Here is a 25,403-nt window from a genome sequence, read left to right on the forward strand (position 1 = left end):
ATATAACTATATACTTTGATATTTTGTTGTACAACGTAAACTGCACACACACCCCAAACATTCCTATGTATTAACATATATGGGAAAATAATAAACAACTGTTTCAAAATTTGTGTTTCTGCATGGGGTGTGTGTAATTTGCATTGTAGAACAAAATGTCAAGCATCATCAAGTTTGTTTACATTATTTTACTCATTAGTTGAATAAAATATAAGGGGGAAAATCTTGAGGGAAGCACGTGTAGAATTAGTCTTTATTAGTCAGGTTTTGTCATCACAACTAAACCACCATTTTGTATTTTATATTTTTATATATATATATATATATGTGTGTGTGTGTGTGTGTGTGTGTTTTTGTATGTACATGTATATATATACTTAAGGAGATCATTAATTAACACAATTTGGAATTCACGTCCACATTTTTTTTTGTGTTGTGTCTTAATTTGTTTAATGATTATTACACAAATACTATTATACAACTACATTTCACGATTGTTTATTTTACTTTATAATTTACTATTAATTTATTCATTTTTGTCTATTCTGTATTATTCCACCCTTGATATTACATATTCTCCTTGCTATTATTCATCTGTTGTTATTAATTTATTTATTATGGTATTATACATATACTTTGTGCTATTATAAATCTATTATATCACTTATGTTATTGTACTGTTGTACTCGCTTTTTATATTATTCACTTTACTACAAGTTGTACAACATATATATTTTTATATTACATATCACTTTTACTATATTTTTACTGTGCGCTGTATCAGAGCATAATATTTTACCACTGTAACTAAGTTTCACTGGATCCATAAAGGCTTATCAGTTGCTTGTGTTATTGTTTGTTGTGGAGTTTATCTGTATAGAGTGCTATCAAAATAAAAAGCGTGTTATTGTTGTATTACTTTTTGATTTGTTTTTGCAGGTTGTATTCAATTTTTTCATAGATGGTAAATTATAAGTGTTTAAAGATGTATTATTTCGATTTTTTTTACCAAGTGAATGAGCTGTGTTCTGACCACAGACTGTATAAAAACAGGTTCTGACCTGAAGCACAAGAAAAGCTAAAATGTTGGGGTTGAACACAGAGAAAGCAATAAAACAACTTATTTTATTTAATATACATTAAAATTACATGTACATGTCACAGTTATACTACATTAACATTAGAATTGTAAACCGAAAAAATCAACGAAATCAACAAGTGAGACAAGTGTGAGCATTCACAGTTTCTTACGAAAATTAATAATTTTCCAAACCTAACTAAATAACTGGAGGCAAAGCGATTTTTAACTGCATGTACATCATCAAAACCTCTGAAATCGGTTGATAAATGTGAACGTTATCGTGATTTTATCCAGAAAAAAAAACGCAGCTCCCCGTTTACTTCCATTTATGTTTAAGGGCAGTCTTGCCCTCACAAACATGGCGGACGCGTTGACGTATCGCAGCAACGGCTCAAAGCGGCCAATGAGGTCTAGGTCTAGGTATTTATATGTCTGTGTAGCCCCGCCTTTGAAATGCTCTCACATGAATGACTTTTCAACTGTCCAATCGCTGGTTGCGTATAACTAGCGCTAGCCAATCATAGCAGAGAATGCTCAGGTCAAGGGCGGAGCTTCTCGGTGGGCGAATGTAACACGCCTTTCCTCCTGAAACCACTCCTAAATATCTTCAAAACTTGTTTTTATGTTTTTAAATATTTTTTTTTATTTGTATGATTAAATATGTTATTTTTTTTTTGAAAGAAATTATCTTTTGTTTGAATCCAATGTTCTTGTGTTTACCTCCACTGTTAATTGAAGGCTTTTCAAACAAAATTATTAGAAATATGTTTAACAACATTTCTTAATCTATCGTAGTCTACAGAAATTCAATTTCTTATCATATCCAAAAAGATATTCATATTCTTAGAACTAAATAGGCTACATAATATTTCCTTTATCTCCCAAAATTAAAGAAATTCATTTTAAAATTATTAAATATCCATCCAGTGAGTATTTAAGACTTAGATTTGGATTTTATTCTAATAAATGTATATTTTGTGGTGACATTGAAACTACGGATCACCTGTTTTTTTCAGTGCAAGTATGTGGATGCTTTATGGTCTGATATTCATGACTGGCTTTACCCAAAGGTACGTTACCTTGTCAGCTTCTCCCTAAAAGACATTATCTATGGACTTGTAATGAACAATAATAAAGATGATTTTCTGGTCAATAGCATCCTTATGCTGGGAAAATTTTATATTCACAAATCTAGGTTCTTGAAAGTTAAACCAGCCTTTTATGCATTTCATAATGACTTTGTTTTGTATTCAAAAGAAAAATGCAATATTTCTGTTTACTACTATGATCTACAAGAAAAACCCTAGCCCCGCTCCAAGGTTTTCTTTTCTTTTCTCTCTCTCTGTGTGTTCTCTCTCTTTCTGTTGTATTTAGATGCACCTATTCTATATATTATAATGTGAAGATGTTTTGATATGGCCAAGTTGTTTGTACATTAATGATTGTTCAATAAAAAAGAAAAAAGAATATCTTCAAAACTGCTCACTATATAATGTTAATATACAAAAAATCTGCTTTGTACCTTCTGCTTACCCCCATAATAATGTAGTAATAATGGCACTTAAGTGTAGCCTACTTAAACATGCCTAAACATGCATACATGAGTATTTTTCTTAACACAGTTAAGTCCACTTGTGTAATAATGTCAAATGAAAATTTTCAAATACATTTCAAACTATTGTTTTAATAATCTTCTGTCATGCTTTAAAGAAGTTCACTTTTGATGCACTAACCCACTAAAGCAAATGTATTATCATTTTGATAATTTTATTATTTAAATGTAAAATTAAATATCATTTTATATATAAAATATATAAATATATATTTTATTTTGGTTAATTTATTGTTTTTATTTTTTAAATATGTCTAAACGTTTTATACCTTTTTATTTCACTTTAAGTTTTGGTTATCTTAGTTAAATTAAATGAAAATGATAAATGTTGCTCTGGCAAATAGCTTAAATTAAATAAGTTAATAAATAAAAACGTCTTTTATATATTTTATTTCATTTAACATTTATTTCATATCAAGTAACGATTTTTTGAATGGTTTAGTTTTTGTTTAGTAACCCAATAATGGGCTCATAAATAAGTCCAATAATATCTTTATATAATAATAACTAATACATTTATGTACCTTTTTTCACCATTGTATGCATGTATACACACACACACGCACACACACACTGTAGTCTAATCGTAATCAACGTGATTGCAGGACAACAGAAAGCTAGTCTATATGAGGTCCTCACAAGCCAAAGTGTGCCAGTGTGTGTGTGTGTGTGTGTGTGTGTGTGTGTGTGTGTGTGTGTGTGTGTGTGCGCGCGCGTGCGTGGCTTCCCCATCACACTGCTGCTGTATCCTCCGCGTTACTGAGAGCGCAGGGAGAGAGAAGGAGCGCGCGCGTATCCGGTGCACGGGATATCCGAGCACACCGGCGATCTGACCGAGCAAGCAAATCTGGCCTCAGACACATTTTTAATGTGATGCGTGTGATATCACCCTTGAAGAAGCCGCGTACTGACCGGTGTCATCGAAAGTACCGAGTGTCGTTTTGCGCCACGCATCCCCTTCTTCTCATCGCATCCGCGCGCCGCGTACCTGACTGAAGTATGCCAGAGAATAGAGACGGCGCTGAATCCATCCGGGATCATTCCTACATCGCTTGAGAAGCATCTTTCCTCGCTCATCTGTGCCATTATCATTCCTCTTCAGGAGTGGGTGTGCAGGTAAGGGCGCAGTGAGTCCGTGCTGGAGAGCAGTGATTCACATTCGCTGTAATGATGTCTGTGCTGGCCACACACTGCAGTCATTTCTGGGCCGTGTCTTGAGCCGATACTGTGCTTGTTGTAAATGTAAACCGCTTGTCTTGTGTTCAAGAAAGCCAGGCCTGGTATTTATATCCACACACGCTGCTGCATTTTCCAACACACTGCCCATTGGACCACATTGAGGAAAGTTGCTTGTAAGCCCAATAAGTTTCAATGTAAAATGACAGGCCTGAATGGAAGCAAACATTTAATAGGAGGCATGAGCATTATATATGCAAGCTGACGAGAAGAAGCAGCGCTGGGTGTAAACGGTGATGGGAATAGTGCTCAACAATGCGGTAAAGACATTGAAGAAATACATCATCCATGCTAGCTGCACCCACAGCTCCAGTCATGTGTCCGAAATTAGCAGCAGCAGTAGACTATTTGTGTGAAACGTGAAACACTTGCTGCCATTTATGGCCTATTTTACAGCATTAAAAGAATAGTGAGGGTGTCTCAGTTATTTGAAACAAGAGGCAGGAGATATGAGTCATAGTAAGGTTAAATGCAATCAGTAGGTTATATATATAGTTGGTGTGTCTGCATTGCTTCTGTTGTATTGTCTTCTGAAATCGATGCACAGTTTTACTGTATATAGTATAGTATATAGAAAATGCACCTAAAGCAGCATTTATGGCACAAAAATGTTTGTGTAAATTCTCCATATACCGCAGGTGGAATAAATAGATTTACACAGGAGTTATAATAGCATAAATAATGTTATGAAAGTTATATTTTATGTTATTGGACAAATATTAATGAAAATATAAAATTCTAAATCTAAATATGATTCAAATATCATATGATTAAATTAATGAATCGTTTTAATTTAAAAACAGCAATTTAAAACGAACTGAAAAAATAAAATAAAAATTCTAAAAATAATTTATACTTGTTATATTACATTTATATTACATAATATAAAATTGTATTTGCACCTTTTAAAATATGATTTTTAGCCTGTGAATTTCTGATAGTTTTATACAGTTTGTGGTATCAATTTCTTGATACACAACTTTGCTTGACACAGAGCAACGGTTTTTTTTTACTTGTTTTTATACTTGTGCATTCAGTTGATTTGATGCAAATGCATATATTTTCAAATTGAGAGTTTTTTGCACATAGTAATCTACTCTCTTCTCAGTCTTTCACAGTGAAGAGATTGAAGGCTTGCTTTACTTGCAATGGGTTTTGTAACGAGTTTTATGTACACAGTGTCATAGTGTGATGTCATAGGTCGTAGTGTTGATGTTCACTATTGCAACTTTCAGTTGGTTGTCTTTTAAAATAAATTGGTGAAATAAAAATCAAATTATATTGGGTTTCTGAAACCCTATACACAGCTCTGCATTTAAGCGAATATGTTCAGTGTGTAGTCCAGTTCTATTGATGTCATTTATCCCCAAGCAGATTTTCAGTGGAATAAATTCATCATTATGTCTATATCTACTTATTTCAAACAAGAAATGAAGCAAGCATAGAGACAGAGAACTCCTCTGTCTGGGGACTGACGGCCTTCATGTTAATGCAGCATGGCATGATCTCCCTCAGGTCCTCCTCGACTCTTTGATGACTAGATCAGTTTTTTATTCCCCTGAAAGCAACCTTACAGTCTGAGAAAAAGCTCCAGCTCCTGATCTATATCTAACCTGTTTGAATTTAAATCTAGAATGTCCTTTTTAAAGGGCAGCCGCTTTTTTTGTTGAGGCAGATTCTTCTGTCAGATTATCCACGTCCGGGCCGTCTGTCCCTCTGTCTCACATTGTCTTGAGAAGATAGAAACTGATTTAGGAACATGATGTCAGTATGATATTTAAGCAGATTTATCCTAATGCTTATTTCCTGACTGTGAGGAGACAGGGAGGATGGTACCTGCTGCTTTGATAGATTAAAAGATTAAAAAGAGCTAACTAATTAATATAAGCGGGCCCAGACCGAATCATATTGCATTTTCTGCGGGCCGAAAATCTGTGGAATTCTGAGAAATGGACTTCGCCATGCTAAAAATATGTTCAAATGAGCTGAAAGAACTACAAATAAATAAACAAACAAGCAGTGGAACATGTACAGAAAATGTACAGAAAATCTGCGAATTTTGTTGTCACCATATTTTATATGCAATTAAAAAAAATTTGTTTTGTTTAACTGATAAAAAGGAGATTATTATTATTTTTTAAAGACAAATATTTTGTTAATTGATGACAAGTTTTTCACAAATTCTATTTGTAGTTTCATTCAAACCTTAAAGTTTTGATTTAGTAATCAAAAATATTTATTTCCCATTAGACAAAAAAAATCATACAAAGTAAAAAAATATTTATTACAAAGACATAATATATTTTTTTAGACATTAGCCAAGATGTTACTTAATGTTGGTCAGTATAATAATTTGGCTTTTAATAAACTTAATTTCACCATAAACCAAAGCTAAATTAGCTCTATTATGAAAGTAGAATTTTCATTAATATGAAACTAAGAACACATTGTTGGTCAATGTTTCATTTTAATGTTATTGTGATATTGTTTGAAAATATGGATTATATTTTATGTTATGTAATACACTGTAATATGTGTCATCTTAAAGCATTAATTCCTTACTTAACACATAAAAATCAATGTATTTAGGTTGAATGCGTCATGTTAAATAATAAAAAAAAAAAAAATATATATATATATATATATATATATATATATATATATATATATATATATATATATATTTTATTATTATTATTATTATTATTATTATTATTATTATTAATCATTTATCATCATTTTAGGGGTTACCATTTTTTTCAATGTAAAAAAAAACACCAGAAAAATAATACAAATCTGAAGTCAGTAAAGCTAGTATATATTCTGCACATGAATACTCTGGTGTGAGGGGAACATTAAACATAATAATTTCTATAAAAAAAATTTTAAGTTGAAAAAGATATTTGCTTCTAGACAAACTGAACAAAACCATGACTTTTCATTAGACCAATATGAAAGTGCACTTTAAAGAAATGACAGTCGTTTTGCTTTTTCAGTGTGTGAATCACAGTCAGCTGTTGAATTCTAGTGTCCTTTTGATTACATCATTGTCCCCACATCATTTCTTGGTGAAACTGTGTATCTCTAAGGAGGTGAAAGCCTGAGCAGAGTTTGCATTTGTCAGCTCTGTAAGAGAGAGTGAGATTAATCGACTTGCCAGTACTGTGAGGAAGCCATATAATAATGAGCAATACTCTGCAAGGGACAGCAGTAGAATAAGGCTTCAACTCCTTGATTTACCCACCTTCAAAAAACAAAACAAAAAAAAAAACAGGCCTTTTCGACACATCTACTTGCTAAAATCCACAGTTCATCAACCAGAACTACTGATTTTGCCTTAAACCTCAGAAGATAAATGACCTGAATCAAATGTAGTCACTGTGTGTGTGTGTGTGTGTGTGTGTGTGTGTGTGTGTGTGTGTGTGTGTGTGTGTGTGGGTGTGTGTGGTGCAGTCATGTCTGATTTTTGAGATGGCTTGTGAGGAGTGTAGTTAATTGTGAACTTGTGAACGCCTGAAGTCTTGTGCTCTTCTCACAGCTGTGTTTGTTTGTCAGGGAGAAACACATGTCAGTCAGATCCTGCAGTCAGAGGCTTGTCATGTCCGTGGACACCAGGTGCAGGAGAGGAATCAAACCCCGACAGGCCTAGTATAAGGATAAAGAGAGCCTGACACGAGGTCAAACTGTTACTCCCGGTATCAGGGAAGTGGGCAGGGAAACCCTGGGTACATTATACTGACTCCCAATGTTATCCGATACACAGGTTGTGTAAGAGATACATTGTAAATATGTTTTCTTACTAGCTAAATTTGCGTGTGGATTTCCTGTTGTTGTTTGGGTATTATTAACATGTGAACCCTTATGTAAAAGATGTGTGCTTAATTGTATTGAATGTGCACTTTAAGTGTACACTTAAATTTGTAATTATGTCAAATTGAAAGTTTTCCTTTAAAGGGTTCATTGGATGCCCATTTTCCACAAGGATGATTCTTTAGGGTCTTAATGAAAACTCTATAACATACTTTGGTTAAAATTTCTCAACGGTAGTGTAAAAGAACACCCTTTTTACCCTGTCAAAATGAGCTCTGTTTTCAGCACGCCGTTCTAGTCCATATTGATTTAAATGCTAATGAGCTCTGCTGACCCCGCCCCTCTCTTCTGTGGGGTGACGAGCAGACTGTAAACTTCAGCCATGAAACTTGCTAACTGGCACATTATTAGTTAAGGCGATTTGCAAAGATTCATAAAAAAACCCTTTTACTCACTTCTTCTGTAGATAAAGCTCAATCACGAATGATTAACGTGAACAGATGCATTTAAGCAGATCGTGATCGGCGACTTTCCTTCAAAACTAAAGTAACGTTAATCCTCCGCATCTTCAGCAGCTCAGATGTCGGGAGTAAATGACGACTGCTATGTTCATTATTACATCCAACAACAGAACACCTCAGTCGCTTAATAGGAGACATTCTTGTCGACACAATGGCGGACAGCTCAAAGCTCACAGCTCACTCAGGGCGGGTCTAAGGTAAGACGGTCTTGTCACTCAACCATCGTGGGAGGGGCCTGTGCAGAACTACGTCACTCTGACAGGAATCTCAGGACAGCCTGATTTGAGAGAGGCGATTTTAAAATAGGGATTTAAAAAAACCACTGGGTGGATTTTTATCTTTATAGGATGGATGTGTACACACACTTCCAACACACATTTATGTTCAAAAAAACTTGTAAAGTGAATTCTGCATCCGATGACCCCTTTAAAGTATATTTTATATGTTATGATATAATCTTTTGTTAATTAAATAAGTATTTCTGATGTGTTGACTAACATACTAAAGCACATGTGAAATAGGCTACTTGATTATAGTTTTAACTGTAGTGTGTTATTCATTATTACATTACTAAGTTAATGTATTATTAAGTTAATATATTTTAAATGTACTAAATTGCAACATCATTAAAAATGTGTAGTTACAATAATGTATTATTAAGTTAATATATTTTAAATTTATTAAATTGAGACATTATTAGTAATGTTTAGTTTTAAATATATTTATTAAATAGTTTTAATTATTAAGTTTTTTATATTTATTTAAATTATGTTTGATTATTATTTAATTACATTTAGTTTGCACCCATAAATATATCCCATTATTACTTTTTAAAAGTATGCTTAAGTTTAAGTCATTTTTCACAAGGAAATCTTAAAGAATAGTAAAGATCCAATGACATAAAAAAGTTTGTCTTTTAGTCAGTGTATTTTAGATTTGAGATTGAAAAAAGTTAACTAAATTAGTATTTATCAGAATACTACAGTCTTTTTCTTCTGGAAAATGAACAATTAGCAATAGAAAGTAGAAAATCACATTTGAAAGTTTTACACATTTTTTCACATTTTTAAAAATTGGTTAATTGCTTTCAAGTGAGGTTTTGCTCCAGTGTGATATAAAACTAAAGGCTTCTGTCTTTATAAAAATTAAGCCCATTAATATTGATGTCCTAATGTGTCCTTTTGATAAACCCCACCCCAACTTCCTGTTTCAGTAGGAAATATGTCAAAATATGAGGAAACAACATTATGTTTATCAGACCAATTGAAAATTGATGTTTATGGGCTTTGCTGATGGAACTTATGGAGCTACTCTTGTGCCATAATATAGATATGTGGGGATTCCTGTACAAGTTGTATGTCACAGTTCTCTCTGATATGCTTGATTCTCAGTGATCCTACACTTAAAGGGTTAGTTCACCCAAAAATGAAAATTAGGCTTCGTTTAACTCACCCCCGAGGCATCAAGAAAATTCTTTAAGATTTTCTTGTGAAAAATGACATACACTTAAGCATACTTTTAAAAAGAGTACTTTTTTTACATAAATAATGGGATATATTTATAGGTGCAAACTGAATGAATTTCTAAGTCCAAAAGCGCCCTTCCATAAAAAAAAGTGTCTCACAAGGCACCGGGGGAGAACAAAGGCCTCCTGTAGTGAATTAATGTGTTTTTTTGTAAGAAAAATATCCATATTCAAAACTTAATAATCACTTCAATCTAGCTTGTGCTCACTGTTGTAAGCTAAGCAGTTCCGGGGGAATTACGTATGAGGTCAGCTTTGCGCAGATATTGGAGCAGCTTTCCAACGGTGGAGAGAACTCAAGTAGCGGGAAGGTAAAGTGTTAAAACACACACTACTACATCGTACCCTCGGCTGACAGACATTGAAGATTCTGCCATCATCGTTGCCAGGGTTGTGTACGTGTGGGGCGGAGCTATCAAAATGGGGACGAGGTCCCGTTGGGGTATGGGCTTGTTTGTTTTGGTGCTTTTAAATATCAGCATCGTTTGGCAAAATTTGCTTAGTGTGCCTTTAATTCAATGAGGCTGCAAATAAAGAAGAGATTGTGGAACACCATCTTAAGAGGAATTAGAACAAGCACCAGAGATCACACTTATGAGCTTGTGCTGAACAGCTCATAGACTTTGTGGGTGTATTTTCTCAGAAGTGGGAGTAATATTTAGGTCAGGTTTGCATTTTAATATTATGTGTTTGGGATCATTTTAGCAAGATCCATATATTACTCTGAAATAAATTACAAATGTTGGCTTATAGATTTTATTTTTAAATCTCAAACTCATTTGTTGAAGATTTCTGTTTTAATAAAATTCTCGACTAATTTGACATTCCAGTGGTGGTACTGCAGTGCTTAATCTATTTCATAAACTTGTTTAATGTGATAGGAAAATGTACATATATCTCTCACCCATTCCTTTGAAACTGGCATTCATTTTGAAATAATTTGTGCTGTCTCTTGGGTGATGCTGTATCTCAAAAAAAGCCCCCTTCTGCTTATTGGTAGAGAGTATTTAAGAATTTTCATTTTTACAATTTGTTCTAAAAATTATTTTTGCAAGCTCTCTGTAGTCTATTTTTGGTTTGTGTTATTAATACATTTATAAATCAAATGATATTACAAAAGAATGTGCCGAGTGGATTGTGATTGTGAATTTTCCTCCGTGACAAAAGGGTAAAATGTCAGCGTGCCTTAAAGAGATGAATTCCTTTTTACATAAAACACATGGCCCATCTCACGATTTGTGAAGAATCTGAGAAATTAGGCCAACTGTGAAACATCTGAAACACTTTCAAATATAAGCTGAATCTGTTTAAACAATGAGGATTTTTAAAAAAAGATGTTAAACTTGTACATATAAATGTGTGTATGTGTGTGTGTACACCTACATACATACAAACATATATATACACACACACACATTTAAAAATATGTAAATATATATAATGCAAAAATAGAAATATATACAGTATGTACAAGTGAAATATGAAAACGTATATAATGCAAAAATGAAGAAAAAGAATTACATAAGCCTGTCGCACAAAACAAATTCAGCATATCTCTTGGCATGCCATTTAATACACCTGCTTAATATATATTTTTTAATATATACGCACATTTATATATGTACAAATCAAATATGAAAATGTATTTAATGCAAAAAAATATTCGAAATAAGAAAGAATGGCATAAATCTGTCACACAAAACATAAATTCAGCGTATCTCTTGCTATCTCATGATGTGCCATTTGGAATATTTGTCAGGATGTCCGAAACCACAGTGTGTGTGTGTGTGTGTGTGTGTGTGTGTGTGTGTGTGTGTGTCTGTTATGGGGGATGGGGCTGTTGAGATTTTGGGTTTATGAGTACTGGGGGAGGGGAACGCTGTGCATTTGTGTGCTGCATTCTCTCAAGATAATAATGACTGAAATCTCAATGAGCGTGTGAGGAGAACACCTGTCAAAGACTCTCTGTGTTTGTTTATAACCATGAGAACAGTGACTGTATGGATGGAAATTCATGAAACAGCACATATGACGCACAGCACACCAATGATGGTCTGGTTGTTCACTGGCAGACAGTGGAAAGGCTTCTGGAAGGGGGATGGGGTGAAGGATTAGCCTCCTAAATCTATTAGAAATTCATTCATACTAAATTCACTTATCAAGACGCTGAAGAAAAAAAAAGAGAAAAAGAGTACTGCTCTGTCTTACATTGGTAGGTGATTTGACCCAGTTGTTCTGTATTCCTGTAAAAAAGGTCACTTGACGCCACCCTCTCATGAAGCTACTGTACATCAGCTTGAGGGAAAATGGGACAGATATTTGTTTTGGTTTCACAGGAATATCTGACTCATCAAACAAATCACTGAATAGCCAATGCAGCATTTCTGAGCTACATTAGATAACATAGAAGGTTAATAACTGCGATGCAAAACACCTGTTAAGCTAGCTTGCACTGCACATATAGACACTACATTAGTTTACAGGTCAGGAACCATGGCTGTGTTCCAATCACCAATTCCAATTCATAGTGCCTTACAAAGCAGACTTCACGGAAGCTGTAGGAAGCTTGTAGGCTCAGTCCCAAGAGCAGTAAAAGGGTGATCAAGTGTGCAGTTTATCTTAACAGAAAGTGAAAATGGTAAATATATCCATTAGTCACTGAACTTCACCTCTTTACTTGAAGTGACTAAAATAAACACAAAAAGAACATTTCTCTTCATCTTAAATTAGTTACACTAGATACTTTTGTATGAGAATAAAGTGCACTAGATGTAACACAATTATCAGAACCCAACAGTACAAAATCACATACATTTTTTTATTAAAGTTTAAATTCAGTTACTTTTTGTAGTTGGTTGTATTTTGGTCAACCTTTCTGTAGCTTTATGTGTTCAAACTCAAAGTCACTTTTAAGGGTTAGTAAAATTAATCACATGAATGGAGTGGTATAATCCAATCTTTCTGAAGATGTATGATTGTTTTATATGATGAATAGTTTTCATTTAGCCTTTTATTCACATATTATTCACATTGATTGCACAGCTCGATTCATATGGATTAGTTGTATGATCACTTTATTAACTTTTTAAAGCATTCAAGACTTGATGGAAAAGACTTAAAATGGTGACACAAAAATCTCTCAGATTGAAAAAAAAATCTTCATTTGTGTTTCAAAGGTAAAGAAAAGTCAAGCAATTCACAGCAGTTTCCAGATTAAATGAATAGAGGCAATAAAACTACTTCAACAACATCTTTCTAAAACAATTTCTTTACTTTTCTAAAACAACTTTCTTTTGTAAGATTTGTACATTTTGACATTTGCATCACATAACCAGTTCCATATGTATTTCATTTCTGATATAGTAACCTTGCTCAGTAGCACACCCGGTACAGCATTAGTAGCATGTAGGTATGAGTCCTGTGAAGCACAAATCACAAGTAAGCTTATAAAATAAAGGTCAAACACATGTAGAAATAAGCTAAAGTGGCATGGTTGCAAGTGTTTTTATGCCACATTTGATTTTGTTAACATTATCGGTTATTTTTAGGCTAGAGTTTAGTGTAGGTGGCTTTTTCAAATGCCATTAATCTTTAAGCACCGCTTTTAGCACAAGAACCAACATAACACACCATTGCCAGATTCATGTTCATCTGTCCATCAACCATTAAAAGACTAAAACTACTTGCCAAATTGACTTTTCAACAACATATGACAAATCAGCAATAAATTGAAATCACAAAAAAAGATAAAATGTCAAAAATGCATTTGGCTGTGTTATTTTAAATGCTGAAGTCACGTAGGTTAGCTGCCACGTCCAGTTTCCATTTCTCCTATTCATTTTTCCTTGTCTCCTTGTCTGTATCTACTGAATCTGAAATCTATATCTTTAAGAATTGTGATTTGGATTCTATTAGGTTTGTGTTTGGGTGGTACTGTGGAAACTGACTTTTACTACACTATATGCAGGGCTGCTTGAGGAAGCAGGCGCGATGGCCAATGCCTCAACAGACCTGGACAATGCTGAGGCCCAGAGACAGCTCAACAACAACAACAGGCCTGCAAGCACAGGATTCTGGGAAACAGAGACCACCAGTGCCAAACTATTTGAGTGCTCCCGCATCAAAGCACTAGCAGGTGAGTAGAAGATCTGCTGGATCTGTGCCTGTGCATGTGCCTATATTTTGAACTTATACTGCATACACTGTATAATGTTCAGAAGTTTGGGGTCAGCGTTTTTATTTAATTTTTTTCTTCTTAAAGAAATGAATATTTTTATTCAGCAACAATGCCCTAAATTGTTCAAAAAAGTGACAGCTAAGAAATATATAATGTTACGAAAGATTTCTATTTCAAATGCTGTTCTTTTAAAATTTCTATTAATCATAAAATCCTGAAAGAATGTATCTTGGTTTCCACAAAAACATTAAGCAGCTACAACTGCTTTCAACATTGACAGTAATAAGAAGGATCATGTGACACTGAAGACTGGAGTATTAATGCTAAAAATTCAGCTTTGCATCACATTAAAATGGAAAACACTTATTTTAAATTGTAGTAATATTTCAAAATATTACTGTGTTTTTCATTAAATAAATGCAGCCTTTGGGAGCATAAGAGAATTTAAAAAAAAATATTCATGAAACTGACCCCAAACTAAAATGGTAGTGTATATATTAGGGATATGATATTCTTCAACACCCATATTCTTGTTATGTATGAGAAAAAATACATGGCTTAAAATAAAAATTCTGTAACACTTTGTCAAAAATAAAACACTAAAAACTTAAAAACAAATATCTAATTGATTTAGACAAATCAACATTATAATGTACAGTATGCAAAATAAATGTGAATTCTGAGATTTGCTAAAGATTATATTTAACAGCATCATTAGTGTTTTTTAAAGATTAACATTAAACAATACTACGGCAAAGTTAATCTAAATGTAACTGACTGAAAACTCTAATATCATCTGATAACCGATATTGTACCGATATCATGTATCCTTAATATAAATAAATACATTTTGTTTGTTGTTTTGTAACTTATCAGATGAGAGAGACGCAGTCCAGAAGAAAACCTTTACTAAGTGGGTGAACTCTCATTTGGCCCGTGTGTCCTGCCGTATCTCTGACCTGTATAATGACCTGAGAGACGGATACATGCTCATCAGACTGCTGGAGGTGCTGTCAGGAGAGCTGCTGGTGAGTTCTCAACTGAACAAACTTTTTTCCAATTTTATACTTTTTTTTTCTCCACTTTTTAAATTTGACATATTTTGCGTAAATAATTAGTATTAGCCATGCATCTAATAACTTTTTTGGTCGAAACATTAAAACTGATATTAATTAGCCGATAACCTAAAATAAAGTTTTGGTGATTAAATTTGTGTAAAAAACTTGTTCTGCTGTTCAAGGGGTCATGGTCTAAGATGATAAATTAAACCAGATATTTTTGCAGTGAGCCGCCTCTCCATATTTCAGCCAAACTAATGTACATACGGTATCACTACTGTATTGCTGCTGATGTTTACCAGTTGTAGCTTATAGATGCTGACACAGTCAAAAAGCGTCATCAGAGAGCCACTAATTAAACAGCACAGTTTGATTTCGGCCCTCCAAATCTATTTCAGCTAAAACCAATTTTATTTTTTATTTTTTTTTGGTGACATATTTTTGAGTGCTATTATTACTATTGCTTGCTAGTATCACTAACACTTTTGCTGTACTATTTGGATTGAGCCCCACTCAGATAAATACCTTAGATGCTTTGACTCAATTAGGAGATTTTTGCTCTTACTTTTCTGTGGGACTGGACCTAATATTTTTGCTTGCTGGTGATTTGACAACCATCCAGAAACCTAGCAACACATAGCAGTATCTTAAAAAAACACCCAGGATTGTGGAGGCACTTCAGAAAAGCGTTTTTCTTTTAATAACTTGCTCTAAGATTTGATTCAGCCCAGTGTTATTTTAATATTATTTATATACTATCACAGTTTTTAATATTTTGAATAAGCTTGAATAAAATAATAAATATTCATATTTTTATTTCAGCTTTTTTCAAGTAACAGAAATGTTTATTTATAATAGTTTTAGTTTTAATTCGTGACAATCACCCTGATTCAGCCTACATGCTATGCTTCATAAACTGTCTTTCAAAGGTTGAATACAGGAAGCTTCAAGCACGCGTTTCTGACACATTCTTGTTATAATATGTTTTTGTTTTAACCTCGGCCCACAAGAGGCAGGATGAGGATTCACTGTTTGGAGAATGTGGATAAGGCTCTTCAGTTCCTCAAAGAACAGAGGGTTCATCTAGAAAATGTTGGTTCTCATGATATAGTTGATGGAAACCACCGCCTCACTCTCGGCCTCATCTGGACCATCATCCTCCGCTTCCAGGTAAGAGCTGCGTGGATTTCTTGAGACTGCTTTGGGACTGCTCTGTGTACTGATCCCTGGGTCGTCTTATCCAGGATGCTATCATTGACTAGCGCTGGATTTATGTGATCTGATGCAGTCTGATCTGTAAAGAGGTGGGCATGTTTGGACCCTGTGGGGGTGTTTGATCCCTGTCTGCACTTTATGGTCCCTGCTGTGTGTGTGATCACTGTCTGTGTGGTGCCCGTGTCTGGATGGCCGATTGTCAATACCTACATTATGTACTGTACTGTATACAGTACTGATAGAGGTGGAGTTGGCAAAATACAGTTGAGTCAAAGGCCTTGTCCTAAATGGCTGTCATTTTGGGTTTTGCAGCCCTTTGTCCCTGTATGCTGTCATTGTATGAAGAAAAACAGCTTGGGAAGAGTGCTAAAGTTCTCCTTTTTGTGGTTTGGAACGGCAAAAGGGTTTATGAATTTTATGAACAGAATTTTCATTTTTGGTTGAACTAGTCCATGACTCTGCCAAGCTCTCATTCAACTTTGACCAAGGGCAATGCTGTGAAAAAGAAGTGTCCTTAATTGTATATCTATACAATACTATATCTATTGGATATCTACTTGAAATGTTAAAATTATATATTTTAAAAACGGAACTGGCAGTTATTATAATATTCATCAAATAAAAGGCCAATTAAGTGCACTTACATAGAGTCACTTTCATGCTTATGTTTCTTAACACACTTAAGTACACTTTAAGCACACTTAAGTGCACATCAACAATGCCATATAAAAAAAATCCTTTATAGTACATTTTAAATTATGTTTTAAGAATCTTTTGTCATACTTCAAAGAAGTACATTTATTTAATGTTTTTGACTAACTTTCTAAAGCCCATATAAAGTATGTGATTATAATTTTAACTAGTGTGTTATTTGATATTACATTTGAAGTTATGAAATATATACAGTATATATATATGTACTATATATATATATATATATTATATATATATATATATATATATAATGTGTGTACTATATTAATATATGTTCTAAATGATTTACTAAATTAGTATATTTTAAATGTACTAAATTGCAACTTCACCGTTACAAATAGAATTTCAAATGTGTCTAAATACATGGCACACAAGTTTTAATAGAATGATATTAAAGTACATTGTAGTGTATAATAAATGCTTGTCTGCATTACACTTTAACCATATTTTAAAGACAACAGAAGATATTATGAAATTACATATAATAATTAAGTCCTACTTAACTGGCTCAAAAAAGCACTCTGAAGCACCTCTTAACTAACCGCATTTAATATAAATTATAATATACAAGATATAATTATAATTAGATATTAATAGACATATTTATAATATATGGGCCTAAATGATAATATATTTTTATTTAATTTTCAGCATGCACTTAAGTCTACTTCTATTTCAAAAGAGGTTGCAGGTCTAAAAATATAAATATTAGGGCTGGGTAAAAAATAATGATATCTCGATAATAATCGATTCTCATTTTTACAGAATGATATCGATTATTAAATCCCAAGAATCGATTAGTCTAGTCTGTTTTCAGTTAATGGATGGAACATTGAGGTACTTCCCATCTAATAAATCGCAATAAGCATTGTGTTTTGGTACTCTTAATATGAAACAAAGTCCTAGATTTCAAATTCTGTCCATTGTATTGCAAAACAATAAATGCTGTTTAATGTGGAGTGACAGATCGCTGTAGTGCCTCGGTTCAATAGACGCTGCAGCGCGTGGTGCACGTGAACCGATCATCTCCTCCACATTAATACCAGTTTCAGCACAAAATAATCATGACTAAACATCTGAAGTTAAGTTAAAAGAAAGAGTACAACTTTACAATCCGTATCCTGTCTCAATCAGTGTTTCAGCCACGCAAAGACGTCAATATAACAGGTTGTAAACAGTGTCACGTAACGTCACATTTACCTCAGAAAACATTCAGTGACCATAAACTCATTAGTCAGATATAAAAATGAACTGTAGAGAGGGGCATTTTGCTTAATGTATGCACCATATAACATATTCATTATATTTTTTACTGTTCTTCAGTGTTTAATTTGTTTGAATAAATCCATCAAGTTTTTATGACAGCCACCATTTAAATGTTTATATTTCCAAAAAACAAACTGAAGTAGAAATATTATTGTGTAACTGTAACTTTATTGTAAAAACTTCATTCATTTTAACCTTCAATATTATAGTATCATATATGTAGTACCAACTGACTCTCATGTATGTTTTACAGCATTAGTTGAGAGATTTTTTTTTCCTTGAGAAAAATAGTTATGTACTGTACCTGATATATATCTAAAATTATTGACATTGTATCGAATCACAAGCTTGTGAAAGAGAATCCAGTCGAATCATGAAATTTGTGTCAAAACCCAGTCCTGATAAATATGGCTCTTAAGGAAACCGTATAGGCCGAGAAAGTTAAATGTAGGTCAATTTTTATTTGTTTATCCTATCTAACCTACATTTTTTAATTAAAATAAGAAGGTTATGAGTGGGACGGTGACGAGTGCTTTTCAAATGTGAAACTGTACTCTATTTTCACAAGGGAAACCAGGCTTGTATTTTCTCACTTCCATCATCTCTCTGAATATTTTAAAGCACTGTGTGTCTATGTAAGTACAAAGTGCAGAGCAGCTCCTGGTTTGTATGGCCTGTCATCTCTTGGCTCCGTCAGTAAAGCAGTGGCAGGTTACCCAGAATGCCGTTTGACTGCAGCCCAGTAAGCTGATGCTGTGGTGATTCTGGACGCAGGGACGGAGAGAGGTGGCTTGTCACTCGATCCACCGAGTGTGCCGTAGAGATCGCGGGGTGGGGCTGTCGTTCACGCTCACTTCTCGTCCTCTCGTGATTCTTCCTCTTCCCATCTCTCTCATTCATTTTCCCGCCTCCCTCCTTGATATTCCACATTATATCTTGTCTCCATATATGCCGGAATATCTCTGCTCCCCTATTTATCTCCTTCCTACCCTCCCCATCTCTTTTGGAGTTCACTCTGCCCAGTCAGCAGGTAAGGCCCAACACTGCAGCAGCCGAACAGAGAGAGAGAGAGAGAGAGAGAGAGAGAGAGAGGGAGGAATTAGGAAGAGGGCAGATGGGAAAGCTATAAGGCAAAAGAAACATGCAAACTTAAGTATCTTGTGGACCAGAAATGTTACAGATGTAGCACTATACATCACTACTTAGGCTACACTAGTTTGATGGAGGTTTAATATTTGCCTTCTCTTGTTATATGTTATTCTTTATAAATCTGTTTACATTTCCTGTCTTTCCTTTGTAGAATTGTGATACTCTTGTTTTAAGCATAAGCCTTTCTAAATTCTTAATTTATGCTTATAGAAAAAAAACAGTTTCGCCTATAAGAGAAATATTACATAACTTAAGATATATTCTGTGAGAAAAAGACTTCTTATCTAACCTAATGTTGCTTCTCAAGCTAATTTATTTTGTTTTAAGGATGTTTTTAATGGAAAACAAGCCTAAAATACAGATTTTTGCAGTGCAGTTCTTTGAGGTTGTAGATATCGATCATGTATTAACTGCATGATGCAAGAAATTCAATATGACGAATGATCTTGGGACGCTGTAGTTTTGTAATATGCTGGGGATGTTTGTGTGTATGTGTGTGTGTGTGTGTGTGTGTGTGTGTGTGTGTGTGTGTGTGTGTGTGTGTGTGTGTGTGTGTGTGTTTGATTCACACTGTAAGGCCTGATATTGTGAGAGTGTGTCCTTGTGCCACTCATTAGTATGTATCACGTCAAAAATGACAAAACTGGTGCAATTGCTGTCATATGTATTGATGAGACGACACTGAGCACAATATGATATTTGTGGCCTGATGACAGAAAAGGCCAGTAAACCACAGATACTAGGTTAATGCAATCACATTAAATATGATATGGTAATTCTATGAATTAATGAATGAATGTATACCTTTAATGTCATTGTATCTCATAAACTTTCATTGAAGGAGAGACCTGAATATCATTGAGATCGAAGGTGGGCTCTTTTGACTTGGGCCAGTAAGCAACCACCTAGCAACTACCCAGAACCCCCTAGCATCTTCCTAGCAAGGTCCTATCAACCACTCAAACACCTAAGCACGATGGATACAACTCTTGCACTGATGAGCACAATTTTCGTTAGCAAATATAAAAATGTAATTTAAAGGAATAATTCACCAAAAATTAAAATTCTGTGTTCATATACTCACCTTCAGGTTGTTCCAGACCTTGTATGAGTTTCTTTCTTCTGTTGAGCACAAAAGAAGAAGAATGTTGGTAACCAGACAATTGTTGGCAGCCACTGACTTCTGTACAATCCGTAGTATGAAAAAAATATTATGGAAGTCAATGGTTACCGTCAATTGTTTGGTTACCAGTCTTCATTTTTGGGTGAACTATCCCTTTAACCCTTATGAGCTTTTCAGACATTTTTGATTGATTTCATTTTAGTTTGTTGTCAATCTGAGTGGTTCAGACCTTGGTAACTTTTTTAGATATGCACTCTGTGTGTGTGTGGGGGGGGGGGTAATTTTTTTTTTTTTTTTTTTTAATTATTATTATAATATAATAATAAAGCAATGAGATTATAAAACATCCAGAGTGCAAAAGGTTCACTCCTATACAGAAACACACACTCACAGTGAAATGAATTGCAAAATGAAATTTAAATAAGATTTGAATAAGATCTAAATTACCTAACATTTCAGCAACAAAAAAAAAGTATATGATTTTGTTGTTACTGCTTCAGGGAATTGTTATGCCATTTCATTAGAAATTTAAAAAAAAAAAAAGACTTTTCCCCTTCAAAAATAACAACAACCAAGATGTGGCCCTTTTCTGAAGATTGGGATACTCCATGGTCCTCCTGGTATACTGTCATTTGCTTCATTGAAATATAAATATGACGTTTATTGGCTTCATGATCCCAGTAGGGAAAGCAAAGCCAGTGACTGGTCCCTTAAAGAGCACACAACCATGTAATGTCTGTAAATTTCAGATTGCAGTAACTTTTTTATTGTTGTTTCTCATTCCTAACAGATCCAGGTGATTAAGATTGAGACGGAGGACAACCGAGAGACACGCTCCGCTAAAGATGCTCTTCTTCTGTGGTGTCAGATGAAAACAGCAGGGTAACATCTATAAATCTATCCCAAATAACCAACCCATGGACAGTCATACTATACATACGCTACTGGTAAAAATAATAATTTGGAATAATTAAGGTATTTTAATGTTTTTAAAAGTAGTCTCCTATGTTCACCAAGCCTGCATTTATATGATCAAAAAATACAATAAAACACTAATATTATGAAATATTATTGCAATTTAAAATAAACTGTTTTCTATTTGAATATATTTTAAAATGTAATTTATTCCTGTGATCAAAGCTGAATTTTCAGCCTCATTACTCCAGTCTTCAGTGTCGTATGATTCTTTAGAAATCATTTTAATATGCTGATTTGCTGCTCAATTATTTAATTTTTTCTTATTATCAGTGAGGAAAACCATTTTTTTATGGAAATTGTGGCACTTTAAGTGACGTGACATTCAGCCAAGTATGGTGACCCATACTCAGAATTCGTGCTCTGCATTTAACCCATCCGAAGTGCACACACACAGAGCAGTGAACACACACCACACACTGTGAACCACACCACACCGGAGCAGGGGGCAGCCATTTATGCTGCGGCGCCCAGGGGTAGCAGTTGGGGGTTCGATGCCTTGCTCAAGGGCACCTAGTCATGGTATTGAAGGTGGAGAGAGAACCTGTACATTCCCCCCACCCACAATTCCTGCCGGCCCGAGACTGAACTCACAACCCTTCGATTGGGAGTCCGACTCTTCTAACCATTGACTTCATTTAAAAGTTCTTTTCCCCCTTAAAAGAACTGCATTTATTTGAGATATATTATAAATGTCTTTACTCCTGTCACTTTTGATTCATTTAATTGTTCATGTGACAGTGAAGTCTGGAGTAATGATGTTGAAAATTCAGCTTTTTCATCATAGGAATAAATTACATTTAAAATATATTCATATTAATTTCAATAAGATTTTCTGTATTTTACTGTATATTTGATCATATAAAACCAGCAAAGATGAGCATTAGACTTCAAAAACATTTGAAAAATCAGAATTATTACAAAATTGCGATAGTGTTTGGTAGTGTATGTTATTATTTGGGCCTTCAGAGAAATAGACATGATGTCGCTGTGCGTGAGAAGTCTTTGACGATGCTGTGATGTGTTTCTGGTGTTTTGCTCCAGGTACCCAGAGGTCAACATTCACAACTTCACCACCTGCTGGAGGGATGGCCTGGCTTTCAACGCTCTTATTCACAGGCACAGGTTAGCGGTCAGACAGATACACATCATACTGACTATACCATTCACAACATTGATAGAGGCTGTTATGTGAGCTGATTCCTGCTTGCATGTTTCACAGGCCTGATTTAATTGAATTCCACAAGTTGACCAGATCCAATGCAACACACAACCTCCAGCAAGCCTTTAACATAGCTGAGCAGAGCCTCGGACTCACCAAACTACTAGACCCTGAGGGTAACGAACAGCATTTTACTCTCACTAACTACAGCTAATACAGTGTGAATCTTTACATTCCCTAGTTCAGACCGAGATTTGATATTTGTTGTTATAGTGATTCAGCTAAATAGCTGAATGATCACTCAAAACTTTAACCATTTTCTCCCACCCAGATGTAAACACAGAGAATCCAGATGAGAAGTCCATCATCACTTATGTAGTATCCTACTATCATTATTTCTCCAAAATGAAGGCACTTATTGTAGAAGGGAAGAGAATTGGAAAGGTAGTATGTGTTTTTGTGCATGTTTGATAACGCTAAATACATTATTGTTTCATGTGAATTAGCTCGACTGTGTTATCAGATGCACATTTTTCCTCTTTCTAGGTGCTGGACAATGCTATAGAAGCTGAGAAGATCATTCGCCGTTACGAGGCTTTAGCGTCCGACCTGTTAGAGTGGATTGAGAGAACCATTAGCATCATTAGCAACCAGAAGTTTGCAAACTCGTTGTCGGGTGTTCAGCAACAGCTTCAAGCCTTTACCACCTACTGCACCATTGAGAAGCCTAACAAGTAAGAGAGAATAAATTAAACCGAGGTCTGAGTGTTGGCAGACGATCCATGACTACCAGAGAAATACTCAAACTATGTTTGAATCATCATCGAACTATGACTGTGAATCATCTGGTTCTTTCAGCGCTTTCTTACACTACCATTTAAGGAGACTAGTCACTGTATTGTTGGTCAAAGGTGTTCCTACCAGTGTAAAAAAGAAGTGCGCTTAAATTGAATGTGCACTTGAGGTGTACTTCAAATCTTAAAAGTGCATTTTTTTTTAAACTGTACTTGCAGTGCTGATAATATAATATTAATGAAATAAAGGGCCACTTAAATGTACTTAAAGAGAGTACACTTTCATGACTTTTCTTAACACACTTAACACACACAGGGATAGTTCAGCCAAAAATAAAAAATTCTGTCATTGTTCCAAACCTGTATGAGTTTCTGTCTCCTGTTGAACAAAAAAAGAAGATATTATAAGAAATGTTGTAACCAAATAGTTGCTGGTAGCCATTGACTTCCATAGTATGGAAAAAAATACTGTGGAAGTCAGTGGCTACCAGCAATTGTTTGTTTATATGAATTCTTTAAAAATCTTCTTTTGAGTTCAACAGTTTAAAACAACACGAAGAACAGAATTTTCAATTTTTGGGGGGAACAACAGAAATGACATTGAAGTATATTTTATTCCACCAAAATTGCTTGTCAGTACATTCTGCAGTACACATTAAACATAATTTTAAGTAGACAGTAGAAGAAGTTATGACATTATATATAAAGTTGTAATGAAGTCCTACTTAAGTGGGTTAAAAAGCACTCTTTTACTTTCAGCTAATTGCATTTATCATAATTTTCATTTAATTATAAATGACATGCAATTAAGTGTGCGAGAACATTACATTCAGTCCATACTTGATTATATTGTTTTAAAGTATATTATTTCTGAAATAAGCACTCTTTTTAAAAGCATACTACCTGCAAACTGTTTTTTTTTCACAAGGATTTCGCTGATAATTGGCAGATTGTGCAGCTAACCATGGCTATTCAATGTCTGACCGCGAGTAGGCTGTATTATTGTAATTACTGACTGCCATTAAACAGCTTGGAAGATCAAAGACAATTTTTAATATAACTACGATTGGATTCGTCTGAAATAAGAAAATCATATACACCTAGCATGCCTTTAGGGTGAGTAAATCATGGGCTAATTTTCATTTTTGGGTGAACTTACCCTTTACGTAAATTACATTAGTCCATTTGGCATGAAGACTTGTTCTTATCATTGCATTCATCAGATATCACAATCAGGGAATGTGCTGAAACTTGAGAGAGCTGTTACTTTCACTGTGAGGAATGTAGCTTGTTTAACACTCATTGACCGAAGTTACTGTACAGTGACACTGACAAACAGTTTGTTATGTGGTCTGAAATAGTAAGTATCTGTGCTGATTTTAATGGAAAGTTGTATAGCACAGACAGCACAGATGTACTGCAGTTTGTGTGGTTATTTATGGTGTGGATTGTTTTTGTTCAGATTCCAGGAGAAAGGGAACCTGGAGGTGCTGCTTTTCACCATCCAAAGTAAGCTCAGAGCTAACAATCAGAAGCCATACATGCCTCATGATGGGAAACTCATCTCAGACATCAATAAGGTATGTACTGTTTAATAGATATGGTTCTTAGCTTGTTACAGTGTCAAATTTGTATTTTTGTATTACCAAAACTGGGCTGATTCACTTTCAGAATTTTTTGAAAATATAGAAATATAAATTTAATATCATGTAATTTGAATGAAATTATAACTAATGACCTAAAGAGGAAATATACACTATCAGTCAAAAGTTTTGGAATATTTAAGATTTTTTTAATGTAATGTAAATGTCCCGATTTTGATAAAAATACAATAAAAACCATAATACTGTGAAATATTATTACAGTTTAAAATAACCTTTTATATTATAATATATTTTAAAATCTAATTTATTCCTGTGATCAAAGCTGACTTTTCAGCATCATTACTCCAGTCTTCAGTGTCACATGATCCTTCAGAAATCATC

General features: G+C 34.2%; 1 protein-coding gene across 1 annotated transcript; it reads left to right on the forward strand.

Moving 5' to 3' along the window:
* The first annotated feature begins 3,434 nt into the window (after window positions 1–3,434).
* LOC109109691 (spectrin beta chain, non-erythrocytic 1-like) lies at window positions 3,435–25,028 on the forward strand. The gene is made up of 10 exons (XM_042774839.1): window positions 3,435–3,809; window positions 13,753–13,920; window positions 14,839–14,990; window positions 16,017–16,190; window positions 21,278–21,369; window positions 22,507–22,587; window positions 22,685–22,800; window positions 22,956–23,068; window positions 23,171–23,358; window positions 24,881–25,028. The coding sequence occupies exons 2-10, from the start codon at window positions 13,776–13,778 to the stop codon at window positions 25,011–25,013; spliced, it is 1,194 nt and encodes a 397-aa protein (XP_042630773.1). The 5' UTR covers window positions 3,435–3,809; window positions 13,753–13,775; the 3' UTR covers window positions 25,014–25,028.
* Window positions 25,029–25,403: the final 375 nt, after the last annotated feature.

This window comes from Cyprinus carpio, chromosome A18 (assembly GCF_018340385.1).
Source record: "Cyprinus carpio isolate SPL01 chromosome A18, ASM1834038v1, whole genome shotgun sequence".
NCBI classification, from domain to species: Eukaryota; Metazoa; Chordata; class Actinopteri; order Cypriniformes; family Cyprinidae; genus Cyprinus; species Cyprinus carpio.

Excerpts from the sequence above, each read along its gene's own strand:
- LOC109109691 (XM_042774839.1), top strand. The coding sequence starts at position 13,776 with ATGGCCAATGCCTCAACAGACCTGGACAATGCTGAGGCCCAGAGACAG. Across the intron at positions 14,991-16,016 it reads TGCTGTCAGGAGAGCTGCTG|CCTCGGCCCACAAGAGGCAG; the intron begins GTGAGTTCTCAA and ends TTTTTGTTTTAA. Across the intron at positions 16,191-21,277 it reads CCATCATCCTCCGCTTCCAG|ATCCAGGTGATTAAGATTGA; the intron begins GTAAGAGCTGCG and ends CATTCCTAACAG.